This window comes from Meles meles, chromosome 12 (genome assembly GCF_922984935.1).
Source record: "Meles meles chromosome 12, mMelMel3.1 paternal haplotype, whole genome shotgun sequence".
In the NCBI taxonomy this organism is placed as follows: Eukaryota; Metazoa; Chordata; class Mammalia; order Carnivora; family Mustelidae; genus Meles; species Meles meles.
The window spans coordinates 31539199-31555546 of NC_060077.1; the positions used below are offsets into that span (position 1 = coordinate 31539199).

General features: G+C 52.5%; 2 protein-coding genes across 2 annotated transcripts; one reads left to right on the plus strand and one right to left on the minus strand.

The window, feature by feature from the left end:
* The first annotated feature begins 2554 nt into the window (after positions 1–2554).
* LOC123954309 (tubulin alpha-3 chain) lies at positions 2555–6923 on the plus strand. The gene is made up of 4 exons (XM_046025397.1): positions 2555–2796; positions 3694–3842; positions 4162–4842; positions 6627–6923. The coding sequence occupies exons 1-4, from the start codon at positions 2676–2678 to the stop codon at positions 6921–6923; spliced, it is 1248 nt and encodes a 415-aa protein (XP_045881353.1). The 5' UTR covers positions 2555–2675.
* Positions 6924–8336: 1413 nt separating this feature from the next.
* Positions 8337–15706, minus strand: MZT2B (mitotic spindle organizing protein 2B). Its single transcript, XM_046025897.1, has 3 exons — positions 15484–15706; positions 15185–15333; positions 8337–8598 (listed from the first exon to the last, which is right to left on the minus strand). Exons 1-3 carry the CDS (start codon positions 15687–15689, stop codon positions 8441–8443), a joined length of 513 nt encoding a protein of 170 aa, XP_045881853.1. The 5' UTR covers positions 15690–15706; the 3' UTR covers positions 8337–8440.
* Between the last annotated feature and the right edge of the window lie 642 nt (positions 15707–16348).

Sequence of the window (16348 nt, forward strand, 5' to 3'; positions counted from 1 at the left end):
CTTCGCGACAAACAGGGAGCCTGATATGAAGCGCCTGATACGCGGCTCTATCCCAGGACTCTGGGATCACGACCTGAGCCGAAGGCAGACGCTCAACCGCTCAACCGACTGAGCCACGCGGGCACCCCACATCTTTTCATCTTTACTGTATAATCAGCTATTAATTCCATCCAGTGTATTTTGCATTTCAGGCATTCCTTTTATCATTAGCAGTTTGATATAGGTCTTTTTTATATTTCTCCTCATTTTCTCTTCTACCTTCCTGAGATATGGATACATAATAGCAATTTTTTAGAAAGATTTTATTTATTTACTTGACAGAGACAGAGAGAGACAGCAAGAGAAGGAACACAAGCAGGAGGAGTGGGAAAGGGAGAAGCAGGCTCCCCGCTGAGCAAGGAGTCTGATGCGGGACTTGATCCCAGGACCCCGGGATCATGACCTGAGCCAAAGGCAGATGCTTAACAACTGAGCTACCCAGGTGCCCCTACATGATAGCTATTTTAATGTCCTCCTCTGCTAGTTCTGTCATCGACTAGTTCAGTCAGTTTGTATTGGTTACTTTTTCTTTTCATAGATGGTTATATATTCTGTGTGTCTCTGTGTGTGTTTATACATGGTAAGTTTAGATTGACATTATAAATTTTAAGTTGTTGGGTGTTAGGGTTTGTTTTATGTTTTTTGCTTTGGGTTTTGTTTTGTTTTGTTTTGGTTGGTTGGTTGGTTGGTTTTTGGTATTGCCTTAACTATTCTTAGGCTTTCTTCTGGGATGTTATTAAATACCTAGAAATAATTTGATCCTTTTTTTTTTTAAGATTTTATTTATTTGAGGGAGAGACAGTGAGAGAGAGCATGAGAGGAGAGAAAGTCAGAGGGAGAAGCAGACTCTCCAAGGAGCAGGGAGCCCGATGCGGGACTCGATCCCAGGACTCTGGGATCATGACCTGAGCTGAAGGCAGTCGCTTAACCAACTGAGCCACCCAGGCGCCCCTAATTTGATCCTTTTGAGGCATGCTTTTAAGCTTTAGGTGAGTTCCAAACAGCCTTTAGTATAGGTCTCATTTGATGCTACTACTGAGGTCTCCTTTTGGTGCTTTGTGAGTTAGGAGGCCTTTCCTTCATGACTGAGGGGAGTTCCGGAGTCCCTCACACATGGGTGCAGAGTGCCGCTCTACTGTAGACTCAAGTGGAACTCTCTGCTGACATCCTCAGGGCTCCTTGTGCAGCTTTCTCCCCACCACTATTAGCACCATCATTTCTAGATGCCTTGGCCTCCCTGAACACTGAATTCTCTCCCAATTCAGGGAGGTCCCAGGGCTTTAGGTTTCTTCACCACACCCTTACTCCTCCGTGCAGCCTCGAAACTCCCCATAGTCTTCTGGGACAGTGCTAAGGCTTACATTGCTTGAATCACTGTCTTGTGCTGCCTTTTGTCCAGTGACTTTAAACTGTTATTTCAGGAGCGCCTGGGTGGCTCATTGGTTAAGCAACTGCCTTTGGTTCAGGTCATGATCCTGGAGTCCTGGGATGGAGTCCCACATGGAACTCCCTGCTCAGCAGGGAGTCTGCTTCTCCTGCTGACCTCTCCCCACTCATCCTCTCTCTCCCTCATTCTTACTCTCTCTCTCAAATAAATAAACAAAATCTTAAACTGTTATTTCATATATTTTGTCTGATTTTCTGAGCCATGGTTTCTTTTTTTTTTTTTTTAAGAGTTTATTTATTTATTTGACAGAGAGAGACAGTGAGAGAGGGAACACAACCAGGGAAAGCAGGAGAGGGAGAAGCAGGCTTCCCACCAAGCAGGCAACCTGATGTGGGGCTTGATCCCAGGACCCTGGGATCATGACCTGAGCTGAAGGCAGATGCTTAACAACTGAGCCACCCAGGCGCCCCCTCTAAGCCATGGTTTCTACTTGTTACATTACTTACTGATGGCTTGAAAGACTATAGTGACTCTATTACTATTCACAGTTTAAGTGTATGTCCATGTTGGATAGATAAGTGTTCAGATATAAAATTATTATTGGAAGCTCATGGGATATAATGTCTGAGGAGATTTTTTTAAAGATTTTATTTATTTATTTGATAGACAGAAATTACAAGTAGTCAGAGAGGCAGGCAGGGAGAGAGGAGGAGGCAGGCTCCCCGCTGAACAGAGAGTCTGATGCAGGGCTCGATCCCAGGACCCTGAGACCATGACCTGAGCCGAAGGCAGAGGCTTTAACCCACTGAGCCACCCAGATGCCCCAATGTCTGAGGAGATCTTAAGACAACAAAATATTGGGCACCTGGGTGGCTCAGTGGGTTAAGCATCTGCCTTCAGCTCAGCTCATGATTCTAGAGTCCTGGGATCGAGTCCCACATCTGGCTCCTTGCTTAGCAGGAAGCCTGCTGCTCCCCCTGCTTGCTTTCACCCCCCTCCCGACAAATAAATAAATACAGTCTTTAAAAAAAGACAACAGAATATTTTACAAATACTAACTTATGATAATTAGGTCTCATTTCCATGCCATATAGCGTCAATTGCCTTAAAAACAGGGAGGTCTCAAGGTTTGTGTTCTGGTTCCCAGCGCGAGTGCATCTCTATCCACGTGGGGCAGGCAGGTGTCCAGATCGGCAATGCCTGCTGGGAACTGTACTGCCTTGAACATGGAATTCAGCCTGACGGTCAGATGCCAAGTGACAAAACCATCGGCGGTGGGGATGACTCCTTCAACACGTTCTTTAGCGAGACTGGGGCTGGCAAGCATGTGCCCAGAGCAGTGTTTGTGGACCTGGAACCCACCGTGGTCGGTAGGTACTGGGGCACTTGGACAGCTTTCCTGGGACAGTGAGAGAGTCTCCCTAAAGCCCCACCCACGTCCCCTGTGCTCCTTTGAATCCTTCCACAGAAAGGATGGGGCGAGCGAGTATATGCCTGTGACTGTGTTAGGTGAGAAATTACAGGGTGAGTGCTTAAAGTGTCTTTGGCACTGAGGCTCCTAATGCAGGAGAACCTAATATCCAGGAAAGAGAGGCTGGTAATAGATTCACTCGCGGCCCTCTCAGACCCAGGCAGGTGGTTGTGTAGACCAGGGTGCGGGGTGCCCGGTCTCGGGTCCTTCATTAACGCTGCCCACAAGGTGTTGCTGGTGCACAAGAGTCTTGACCCGCATCTTAGACACAGAAGGTAAATAGAGAACATTCCTTGGGCTCCACCCGCTGAGAAGCCTGAGGTGGTGGCCAGGGAGAGCTGCAAAGAGACGCACCTTTCAGTGGCGACCCAGGAGGGGACAGAATGTCAACCTGAAGTCTGTGAGCCACAGGCCACCTAGGGTGCCCTGTCGGGACTGCCTGGCAGAAGTCACGCTGACCTGGTGACTATCTAATATGTAAGGGCTTCTTAGGCACACTGTTTGATGTAGCTACAGCTGGGAAGAAATAATCGCGTGTGTACAGATGTGAGCTTTTTCCCCTCTTTGAGAACCGGTCAGATTGGACTTTGTACCTCCAGTTGACTTTCCCTGCTAGGGCCACAGATCGCAGTTGTGGTCTGCATGTCACAGAGAGACGTTTCCTGTGAGACACTGACGCTGCTGACCCCCAAGGCCCAGCATGTGTGTGGTAGATGCAGCGGGTCCCCGAATCCCTCCCTCTTGGTGAGTTAACAACAGGCCTTAAAGACACGCGGCCCACGCATCCTCTTTGTAGATGAAGTGCGCACGGGGACCTACAGGCAGCTCTTCCACCCGGAGCAGCTGATCACCGGGAAGGAGGACGCAGCCAATAATTACGCCAGAGGCCATTATACCATCGGCAAGGAGATCGTCGACCTGGTCCTGGACCGGATCCGAAAACTGGTAAGAGAGCGTCCTGTGGACGTTGCCCTGGACGGGAGGGCGGGTTGGGGATGGGGACCGCGAGGTCACTCTGGCCAAACCCCAGGCCAGAATCTTGAGTTCCCGTCTTCCTTCACTGGTGGCTTCATGCATCCATCATCCATCCATCCATCTTAACGTCTGCCTTGCTTTGCTTCTGCTTGCACACACACCGCGTGTGCGCTGTGGACGATTCGAATGCGTAGCGTCCTGCAGAGGAAAAGAGGAGTGACCGTGGCTCGTTGGAGGTCGGCGGTGTGGCTTCTGCAGGCGCTGACCCACGGTCTGTGATTTCTCGCAGGCGGATCTGTGCACGGGGCTGCAGGGCTTCCTCATCTTCCACAGTTTCGGGGGCGGCACCGGCTCTGGGTTCGCGTCTCTGCTCATGGAGCGGCTGTCGGTGGACTACGGCAAGAAGTCCAAGCTGGAATTTGCGATTTACCCAGCTCCCCAGGTGTCCACGGCCGTGGTGGAGCCCTACAACTCCATCCTGACCACCCACACGACCCTGGAACATTCCGACTGTGCCTTCATGGTGGACAACGAAGCCATCTACGACATATGTCGGCGCAACCTGGATATCGAGCGGCCCACGTACACCAACCTCAATCGTCTGATCGGGCAGATCGTGTCCTCCATCACGGCCTCCCTGCGATTCGATGGGGCCCTGAACGTGGACTTGACGGAATTCCAGACCAACCTGGTCCCGTACCCCCGCATCCACTTTCCCCTGGCCACGTACGCCCCGGTCATCTCTGCCGAGAAGGCCTACCACGAGCAGCTGTCCGTGGCTGAGATCACCAATGCCTGCTTCGAGCCGGCCAACCAGATGGTCAAGTGTGACCCTCGGCATGGCAAGTACATGGCCTGCTGTATGTTGTACAGGGGGGACGTGGTCCCGAAAGATGTCAACGCAGCCATCGCCACCATCAAGACCAAGCGCACCATCCAATTTGTGGATTGGTGCCCGACTGGCTTTAAGGTAGGACTGGGTGATGCAGAGTGTTTTTTACCTGTCAGCGGCAGCAGACGCAGCACAGCACGCCCTTTGTGGAGAATACCCCCGTTCCATGGCAGCCAGCCCCTTGGTCATAAATTAGTGAGCCGGAGTGATAATGTATTCATTGGTTCCTTTTGAACTTCCTTCCTGAGTTATCACACTATGTATCTGTGGTGAGAATTTTTTTTAAGAGAACAGGACATTTTTGGAACAATCTTTGTTCCTTTTTTGGGTGGCGAATCAGTGTGGTGAAATGTAGTCTGGATTTAGAAATGTAGAAATTTTCAAGGCATTTTGATAACTTATTTGGATATTTGAAATTGGCATTACTATAAACATTGCTGTTTCTAAAATCTACTTCATTTCACAGACATATTGAAATTAAACCCAATTTAAATGTCCCATGCAGTCTGATTTAAAGAAAAACTTCCACAAATATTTTTGGGGAAAAAATGGCAATATATTTATTTCTCTTTTGTTAGGCTCCACAATTTTGGCCTGAGTTTGCCTTCCACGTAGTTTTTACCAACCTTCCATTTGATATAGGATAGGAAACTTGTCACTTTGAATCTTTGTCCAATACTTGAATACTAAGCCCTGTCAAGCTTTCTGTCTGGAAAAATGGGCTTCTCTCTGCCTTGCTTTTCATGCCATCTCTGCTGGTTCAAAACTCACTGCTGGTGAGCTTACTGCACTGGGTCTCTTCTTTTTTTTTTTTTTTTTTTTTTTTTTTTTAGATTTTATTTATTTAACAGACAGAGATCACGAGTAGGCAGAGAGGCAGGCAGAGAGAGAGAGAGCCCAATGTGGGGCTAGATCCCAGGACCCTGTCTGGTTAAAGGCAGAGGCTTTAACCCACTGAGCCACCCAGGCCCCCCTGCACTGGGTCCTTAACTAGCACTTTCCACTCTGGGTTCGGGGCTCAGCATGTTTGGCAGACCAGCCACCTATCGTAAATAGTTTTATGTGAACACAGGCACACCTGTTCTTTGGTGTGTGGTTGAGGCTGCTTTTGTGCTGCAGACAGAATTAGCAATTGTCACCGTGGCCATGTGGCCTGCCCAGCTTAGGATACGTGCTGTCTTGACATTTAAAGACAAAGTTTGCTGAGCCCGTTTCTAACTGACCCTGTGTATCACTGCCCAGAGCTCTGGGATACATTGTCTCCTGGTTTGGAAACTTGGAATGCCTCCCCTTTGGTCCCAGGTCTTGGAAATCACCCCCTTTCTACTCAGCACACATATAGGCCACCTCTGCTTGCAGTGGTGGCAGCAGTCGTCGGACTTCATTCCTGTCCGTGCTCTCGGACAGCATTCCTGTTGTCCTGTGATGCACAGACTCACTCCCTTGATGGGAGATGGGGGGGTGATCTCCCCTCGTGATAAAACCATGGCACTCTGACTTGAGTGGAAGAGGTTTCAGCTACAGAAATGAATCCCCATCAGTGAAAGCCTATGCAGAAAATTACATCTGAGGAATAGAAAGCAGTATCCCTTTTTAGAAGAAACAGTCCTGTTACCTGCGTACCTTACGTGGCTCAAGTTTCTAGGACAAAACCCTTCCGGCAGCTTGGACCTAAGCCAGGTCGGACGGCTCCAGGGCTCTTTTTTCCCAATTGTCCTTGTCTAGAAACCCACAGCCTCCTCACCTGACACCTTACCTGGCACAAGGAAGGCAACTACGTGTCTTGTTTCCATGAAATCAATCACCATTTCTGGATTTGGCTGAAGCTTCACAGACTGCTTTCTTCCCCTTTTCTCTTGCAGGTTGGCATCAACTACCAGCCTCCCACTGTCGTCCCCGGGGGTGACCTGGCCAAGGTGCAGCGGGCCGTGTGCATGCTGAGCAACACGACCGCCATTGCCGAGGCCTGGGCCCGCCTGGATCATAAGTTTGACCTCATGTACGCAAAGCGAGCCTTTGTGCACTGGTACGTGGGGGAAGGCATGGAGGAAGGGGAGTTCTCTGAGGCCCGGGAGGACCTGGCAGCTCTGGAGAAAGATTATGAAGAGGTGGGTGTGGATTCCGTGGAAGCGGAGGCCGAAGAGGGGGAAGAATACTGAATGGGAGTGGGACTAGCAGGAGTTTCTCTCCCCCCACCCCCTCCGGCCACCCTGCAGCACATCTTGTTCCCAATTGTTCACAATTAAAGCTTCTGTATGAAACCTCTATTGTGACGCACTGCTGGTACACACTCCTCTGCCTGCAGGAATGGGGGAGGACCCCAAGGCTTGCTGGGCCACACCTGCGCTGCAGGAGTGGGGTACTGCCCTGCTCACATCTGTAAGGAGCCACTGCTTATGTGACATGCCCTGAGGGGAAACAGTGTTTCCTAGATTCTAGGAATCCAGAAATTTCCTAGATTTCCTAGATTCTAGGAAAACTGAGTTCAATTTTCAGTTGTGCTTGTCATTTTTCAGGCTTCTCTGTTAATGGCACTAGGTAAGAGTTTCTAACTGGAGTTTGAACATTTGAGGTCCATGGGAGGGGGATGTTGACAAAGTCCCTAACACCGTGGATCACGTGTAGGGTGAGAACTTTTTTTTTAAATTTACTTTTATTTTTTTTAACGATTTATTTATTTGTCAGAGAGCAAGAGCGCACATAAGCAGGGAGAGTGGCAGGCAGAGGGAGAAGCAGACTCCCACCTGATCAGGGAACCTGATGTGGGACTGCAACCCGATTCGGGACTCGATCCCAGGACCCTGGGATCATGACCTGAGCCGAAGGCAGATGCTTAACTGAGCAAGCCACCCAAGCGTCCCTAGGGTGAGGATATTCTCGACTTGGGGGGAAGGAGTCTTAACTGGATTTTGCTTGGCATCCACAGCTTACAGGGGGAGCTCTAGGTCACAACATGGTTCATCCTTGACTGCGCTGTGCAGGTACCCTGTAGGACAGCCTCCTCCCTTCATGCTCAGGCCCTTGCAGCTGAGCTCCCTGGAAAGTCTCAGCAAAAGCACTGCACCTTTCCCTTTAGCAAAACATTTTGACGGCCGTTTATGAAAGATCTAGGAACACAGTTGACCCTTGAATAAAAGGATTGTGCAGGGCCAATTATATGTGGATTTTTTACAGTACAGCAGTGTAAATATATTTCCCTTATTTTTTTTTTTTTTGGTCTAGCTTCCTTTTATGGTAAGAAATACGGTATATAATACAAATCAACTTTATATTACTGGTAAGGCTTCCTGTTGAGAGTAGACTACTAGTAAATAAGATTTGGGGAGTCAAGTTATATTCGGATTTTTCAAAAATGCAGGGGGGTTGGTGCCCCTAACCCTTGTGTTGTTCAAGGGCCAACTGTATAGATACTTTCTCTCCAACCTGAAAATAAGGTACAGGAGGGTGAAATCACTGGTTTAAGTCACTTGCTTAGTTCAGCTGTAGCACAGCCACGCCCACTAGGCAGAACTGATTCGAAATCCTTGTCTTAATATATTCAAAAGGTGATAGAAAACAGCATGGATGGACCCTTGGTTTTTCACAAAGCTTTATTACCAACTGGGGGAAGCCCAGATAGCCTCTGCTAGGAGGGTGGCAGAGCCCAGAGCTGGGGGGTGTGAGAAGTCTGCCCGTCTCAGGTGCTGCTCCGAGTGGGGCTCTTGCCTGGCCCGCCCCCTTTGGGCAGCCTGGTGGCACTGGGTTGTCGGGGCATCCTTTGGCTGGATCCTTCCCGGCCACCGCGCTCTGCCAGTGCTGGGCCTCCACTCAGAGCCGCGCTGCCTTTGTTTCTCCCTGAGCAGACACAGAACACAATCATTAGGAACCAGGGCAGACTCCACAGTTGCCACATCGACCACATTGGTGTTCCTGGCACATTACGTCTAGCACATCTCTGTCCGACCTTTCGGCCAGGAACCCTCTGTCAGCCCTGAGCCCTGAGGCTGAGGACTGCCTGGAGATGGCACATCGAAGAGAAATCCTAGGCAGAGTGCAGGAGGCCCTGGAGCATGGGTCCTAGGACAGAAGCAGTACAAGGGGCAATGGGGAAAGTCCACAAGGCCCATTTCGGGAAGTGAGCTCAGCGGGTTGATCCTGCCCAGGAAAGCGAAGGGACCGGGCTGGCCACCAGCACTCCAGGGGGGCTCACCAGCTGGGCTGCTGCCTCCGGCCCCCCTGGCACTCCCTGCTCCAAATCGCCCATAGCTCAACTGCTAGCAGTAATGGTGCAGGAGGGACAACCCTCAAGAATGAAAATTAGGCTTTTGGATTTGGGTCTTGGAAGCTCTTTCTCACAGGCGTCTCCTTCCTACCTCAAAGTATTTTGCAAACATTTGGTGGTCAAGCCGCTTGTGCTCGAGCTCAGCTCCCAGATCCTGTGACCGGGTTCCTGCCCCTGCTGAGGGTTGAGTGCTCAAGGAGACTTGCCCTGACCACAGGTAGTCACATTCAGATGGAGACCACTGCTGCAGATACCTCCTGACTTGTAATTTACTTACCTTACCCTCTTTCTGTGAAGACAGGAAAATCTGCAACCATGCTTGGGCCCGAGCTTTATCTTAAAGGAATGGCTTCCTCGGCCTCAGGGTGTTGACAGCATTCATAAGACTGACAGGACACCAGAGGGGCCAATAGGTGCCCAGAGAGCAGGCTCACCCACTGGGTCACAGTTCCCTCATATTGGGCCTCCATCGGCCAGGGCTCTTCTCCAGTCTGGTGGGATCCACCCTGCATACTCTGAACAGGGTATGTGTCCCGTGTTTGACTTCAACCTCAACGTCAGTTAGCAATCAAATAAATAGCCTGCACAGGGGACTTCTAGATTTTTGGAGAAAAGACACCATGAGGTTTCTTAGGGGGCATATTAAGTCATTCCTGTTTTCCTGCCTGTCATGGTGAACAAGGGAGGCCCCTGCATTTGCAACACTGCAGACCCTGGACATCAGACCTGCTTTCCAAGCTCTCTGACACAACTACATTCTCCCCTTCCTACAGAGCATTTCTGAACAGCTCCTCTCCAGAGAATAGGGCGTCTCTGCTGCCCAGTGGGCTGGAAAGGGTGACAGTGGGGGCACATTTGAAATTCTGACAGCTCAGATTTTCCCTTGCTTTGCCACCCTGGGCTTCACACTGAAGTGTTTACATACAGTCGATTCAACAAAGATGTAACAACAGGTTACCCAGGGCTGAGGGCATGTGGTGGGGTGAAGCCGGGCCAACTCAGCCTGCAAGTGACTCATGGAAAAGACACATACAAATCAGAGAGCTGTCACCACACATTTCCTTTCTCCTGTTACAAATGCTGTTATCTGGTCCCCACTGACTGGTCAAGGGGCAAGGATCCCATCTCTTATGGGTGCATGACCCCACTGCCTTGCAGCTCCCAACATGCTGTTGTCCACTCTGAGGCCATGTCCCTCTCCAGGCTGGGCCTGGCTGCCATGACTCATCTGTAGCACCTGGCCTAATCCGGCGTACGTAAGTGTCCCGCAAACTCAGCTTGGTGCACTTCTGAAGGACTTGCAAGTACAGTTCACCCCTGACAAATGGCAAGGTGGATCTCAGATGTGGGCCTGAGTCTGAATGTAGCTTTTCTTCAGCACACCACACACTGGAACTTTCTCTCCCTCTCAGTATAGTGACCAGGGCCCTTCTGGAAACTCAAGGATGAGAGAAAAGGAGAAAACAGCAAATAATGCTCATCTTTAACCTTGATGAGGCTCATAATCCCTGGAAATAAGACACCAGTGTAACTGAGCCATAAAAGGCATAAAGAGCACTATCTAACAATGAAAGTAGACCATTTATCTAGCTCTGTGCAATTCTTAGAACCTTTGGGAATCATGTGCTCTCAGTGGGGAGACCCATGCAGGCCTCATTTTATGCAGAGCTGGGGAGGTTGAGGAGAATGACCTTCTGGTCTCAGGAGAACGGTTTACAGGGCCTATCAGTGGTCAGACCTGCTCTGCTAAGCCTGACTCAGCCATGCGCCCCTGGGCCCTGCAAGAGACTTTCTGGAGCTGGTCCTATCCGCCCCAGGTCCCTGCATGGGGTAATCAGGGTCAGAGGGAATGGAGGACAGAGCTGAGCCAAAGGTGGGAGGGGTGATATGCTCCCCCAGGCCCAAACCCTGAGCGGCCCTCAAACAGTTGAACACAATGACCACTGAAGGTTAAAATGTCTGTCACAACAAAACCCCAAACGCAACCCAAAACACATACCCTACGGCTGGGGAGCTGACTCATTCTGGTGGGACCCACTGTGCCATTGACCTCCGGTGTGGCCCATGTGATCCTGACTCCCCATCCCCTGCAAGCCCTGCCTGCAGAGCTGGAGGGATTGAGGGGTCACAGAAAGCGCCTGAATGTGGGCTGCTGCTCCCATCCTGCCTATGGTGCCCGGGAGCGGCCTTTCTCCATGGCACCAGTGCTCCCTTGTGCTCAAATGGGCTAATGAGGCTGCCGAGGCCAAATATTAGTGGTCGTGAGCGCACACCAGATGCATGGTGTGAGGAAGGAAAAGAACGGGGTTAACACAGCACAGCAGGCACCCCAGTATCCTCAAGGCTGGCTGGCAAGGCTGGTGGCCGGGGTGAGTGAGCGGCCAGGACCGTCCCTCACTGCTACCATGGGCAGGTCTGCACCCAGCAGCCAGTCCTGCTGCTCCTTCCAGCCGAATACACAGGAGGGGCTTGATCTATGCTTCCAGAATACACACAGACAGAACGCCAAGGACTCATGCACCATGGACATGCAAACACGCCTCTTCAACACAAGCCTGTGCTTCCTGGGGCGGAATGACCCCTCCTGCATGTGCACCTGCAGCCCTGATTCAGTGTTTTGGGGAAAGTGTCGCTGTGATTGTCCCTGAGCCATGCTGTCCAGTAGAGATACAATGTGAGCCACACGTGTCATTTTCTAGCAGCCACATTAAAAAGTAAAAAAAAAAAAACAACCCAGAAATTAATTTAAATAAGGTATTTTAATTAGCTCAAAATGGGCAGTGTTATCACTTCAACATATAATCAGGATAAAAATTATTTGCGACATATTCTCTTTTTGTGCCAGTTTTTTCACATCTGGCCATCTGCTGTGTACTGACCTCGCGCTGAGTCTCAGCTGCCCCAGCCCTGGGGGGCCCAGGGCTTCCCTATTGCACAACGCAGCTCTGCGTAAGGCTCACAGCTTCTGCACACCAAACTTCATCTTACACCTTCTGGAGGAACATCCTTTTAAAGTATACAGTTTCCCAGGATGCCTGGATGGCTCAGTTGGTTAAGCGTCTGCCTTTGGCTCATCATCTCGGCGTCCTGGGATCAAGCCCCACATCGGGCTCTCTGCTCAGTGGGGAGTCTGCTTCTCCCTCAGCCTCTGCAACCCCTGACCCCAATTCATGCTCCCTTTCTCTCAAATAAATATATCTTTAAAAAATATATAGTTTCCCTAAACTTCAACAGAGAACACTCCACTGCATTTTATTTTTCCTCAGTGACCACACCTTCACCAAGACAAGCATTTATCCCTGTGTGCTCTTGGGATCTTCTGCTTCTCCATTTTCTGCCTGGTAAAGGCAGAAATGAGTGAGGTTATCAGTGACAGTCCCCGCAAGCCACCTGGATGGCCAGGGGACAGGGACCCAGATGACCTGCTGTGCCTGTTGCAGCTTACCAGATCGAACTCCTGAGTGGGGCTCCAGCCCCCGGTCTGCAGCAGCTCCACACCCCGATTCCATGGGAAACCTAAGGCCAGTTCACCCCAACAGCCCCAAACCGCCATCACAACGCTAGGCTACCACAGGCCCCCGACTAATCACGCTGATGACTCTCCTCATTTTCTCCCCCTACACTCTGCCCAAGCTCTGTGTGGAGAGATTCTGTGCACATGGCCTCAGAGCTTTTGGGTCTCTGACGGCCTCAGTCTCTTCACCAGTGTACACTCCTGTCATGGCCTCTCATGTGCCCAGCTCCCCTTCAGTGCCTCCCCACCAAACCCCATTCCAGGCTGCACTCTCCCCTCACTGGGTATCTCCCCAGGACCTCTGTGTCCTCATATCCTGGTTGCCATCTGCCCAACCCAGGAGACCCAAGGTCTAAGCACTTGAGAAAACCTCCTGGGGCCCAGCACTCCACGCACACCACTCCTATCCCTGTGCTTGGGGCTTCCTCCCCACTTCCCTCGGAGCCCCTCTATGCCAGTGCTCCCAGTACTAAACCCGCAGTACCCCTTGACTCTACCCTCCCCTCTTCTTATCCCCAACCCCAAGCTCAGGCTTGCTCCCACAGAGGCTTGGGCCTGCACTGCTGGCTGGAGCCCTCCCCACTCCCCCCAACTCAAAGGGCTACAGGGAAACAGGACTCTGATTCCGGTTAACACTTGCTGTTCCAGCAAGGCCAGCTACACTGGCTTCCTCCCATCTCTGTCACCTTTGATTGATCCAGGCATCTCCCTCCCTGGAAGGAAGACTTGTCCATCTCATAGACCCTGAGTCGTCAGCCCTGACAGCCAGCTTGGCACCCAGCCACCGGGTGAGCAAGCGGCAACACCCCCCAAATGAGGGCTGCCCCGTATCTCCCTCCTTCTGCCCACTGATTCCTCAACTCAGTCTTGTAGTCTACGCATGTCTGCCCAGACCTGGCCCTTGGCCCTCCCCCATCTAGCCGGCCTGAGCTCCAGGCGGCATCTGGAACAGCAAGGTGGGCGATGTGCAGAGGGACATGGAGAGGACAGCCAGGGCACCTGTGGGATCTCAGGCCCTCACACACCCCTGGCTCTGGGGCTCCAGCCTCCTCACACATGGCAATCCCTGGAAGGTACCCTTGCCTCAGGAAACAGGCAGGAAAGGGCAATCACAGGTTATACTCTAGACTACCTGCCCGTGTGGGTGATGACATCTCAGGGCCAAGGCATTTCTCATACCTAAAGCTTTACTCTCTACATCAAAGTAAAGGCTCCCGGTCCTCTGCCTCTTGTCCTCCTCTGGGGTGAGGGCACCTCCACAGAGCCCAAGTCTCACCTAGCAGAGCTGGCCAATGGGGAGTGGAGGGCACTGGCCCCATTCTAGAAGTACTGCAGGTTGTATCTAATAAACTGAGCCATGAAATCGCGTCCTGGCTTCTAAGTTGTGTGGCAGGAATGACCCATAAGGTTCTGTCCTAGCCGCTCATATCGAAGCTGCTTTAACAAGCTCCCTTGATCTGGGGGCCACAGCAGTTTCCACAGAAACAAGAAAGAGCACCAACCCCCAGAGATAAACCAATAAACGCAACCTGCGAAAGGAGAGAACAGGCAGCAAGAGAACCGGAGGGAACCGGGGGGCCCTGGAGAGAGAGGCGGGTGCGTGGCAGCTGGGCCGTGGAGCAGAACCGGAGAGGCCGCAGGCCGCGGGGCCGAGGAAAAGGAGGGCCTTGCAGGGGGACTACAGTTCTTGGCAGAGAGAAAGGAGGCCTCTGGAGGTCAGAGAGAGACACAAAGAGAGTAGACAGAGCGTGGATCAGTTAGGAAGCCTGCGCTCCAGTGCCCAGGGCCTCTCGGGACAGGGGGCGTGGGTACCCAGGGCCCTGGCACTTCCCCCCATGGGGGCCCAGCCTGCGCCCAACCCGAACACCAGCCCCCTCTCAGGACGTCTGTGAGAGCCTGAGGGCTTCTGGCCTGGCATCCAGAGTGTTTCTGAAACTGGGAGCAGATGCGACACACCAAGGGGATGCAGTTGGAGCTCCGCTGTGACTCCCTTGTTAGCAGCACCTGCTTACCCCCCCCCCCCCCCGTCGTGACTCTCAAGAGTGAGGAGGCCCCTGAAACTTGAGCCCAGTGCCGTGCCCACTCAGGCCTCTGCACTCCATGTGTCTAGGGCAGCCCAGGGCTGCCACGCGGACCCCTGTCCTGTGATCTGAGGAAGGAGGCTTAGCTGGCTACATTCCTGAGCAGCACCTGGGCCCCAGTGGGGTGCAAGCAAAGAGGGGGCAGGAAGGCCTCTGCCTGACCCATTCCCTGAGCATTTTTCTGGAGGCTTGTACACACCTTGAGAACAGGAACCCAAACCACCTTGTTCCTGTCTTTGTGGAATGAAAGCACTTCTACCCAAGGAGGTAGGCAGAATCCTAGACGAGGCCTCGCGGGCTTGGGCCATCCTGGACACCCAGCTTGCAACCGCCTGATCTGTACCTGCACATGTGCACTCTCAAGGGTAGCAACGATGCCAAAGCTGGGGACAGGACACCAAGAGGGGAACCCGTGGGTGGTCCCTGCGGTCCGGGGAGAAGACCCACAGCAGGACTGGGCCACTCAGGGCCAAGCCCGCATTGAGCCTGGCGCTGCCCACTTCCCTCCCCTGCCACCCACCGCCTGAACCGTAGGGGCAAGGGAGCACCGGGCCCAGCTCTGACCTCGGGTCTCGGGCACGCTCGATGTGGGCAGAGACACGGCTGTAGGGTCCTGGGTCTCGCCCGCCAGCCTCTGCCCAGCACACATGGACTTGAGCATCTGGAAGACGGCGAGGGGAGCCACGTTCAGCTTCAGCAGGTCCACCAAGATCCTGGAGAGAACACAGGCGGTGGGCAGTGAGCCCCCCTCGCCCGGGGCCTAGGAGAGCCACCTCCCTCAGGACCCCGATTCTACTCTGGGCACCCAAAGGAGTTCGAAAAGGGCGTGGGACGAGCGTGCACTCCCGCCCGCGCGCGCTCACTTGAACACGTCCGGGTCGATGGCGCCGCCCGCCGCCTGCGCCAGCTCGTACAGTTCCATCTCCTCGGCGCTCAGCACCTTCTTCCGCCGCAGCGCGAGCTTCTGCAGAGCCGCCTCTAGCCCCGGGGGCGCTCCCGGCCCGGGCCCCGCGCCCGCCGCCGCCATGTAGTCGGCCGGGGGGAAGGCGAGCGCTGCGTTCGCCGTCATGCCCCGGCCTCCGCCGCGCCCCTCCGCCGCTCCCACAGCGCCCTCTACTGGCCCCCGCCGGCCCTTCCTCTCCCCGCCTTGCCGCAGAGGGCAGGGACCGGTTTGTCTTCTCTCTGCCATTTGATCCGCGTTTACCTGCGCGACGAGAAGGGATACAAGCAGAAAAATGTTCATCTTTAGCCCCGAAAGCTGACCTGTAACCTGCATAGTTTTGATAAGGATCAAATAAGTACTGCTGCTACATTCTTAAAGGGTCTCATGATTGCCTGTACATCTCAAAGACAGTTAATAGAGAGCTGAAGGATAAGCAACAGAGTAATCTTGGCGAAAGCAGCTTTAGGACTAGAAATTCCAAGAAGACATTTATGATCTATTACTCCCTGCACGGCTCCTACGCCTGGAACACTTAGCATACAGCCACCAGCTTCATACAGCAAAAGTAGTTTCAGCCTACAAATCCTGTCTCTGTGCTACTTGAATGAACTTACTAAGTTGCACCATAGTCTCAAGAATACTTTCCTGACGGCTGCACTCAGTGGTCCCACAATAGGGAGATGTGTTGGGCATGGGGGATACTGAGGCGGGCCGCAGAGACACATTTCTGGGCGTTCAGGGTCAGACTTCATTGGTCATTCTCACTTGGGCAGCAGCACCCAGCG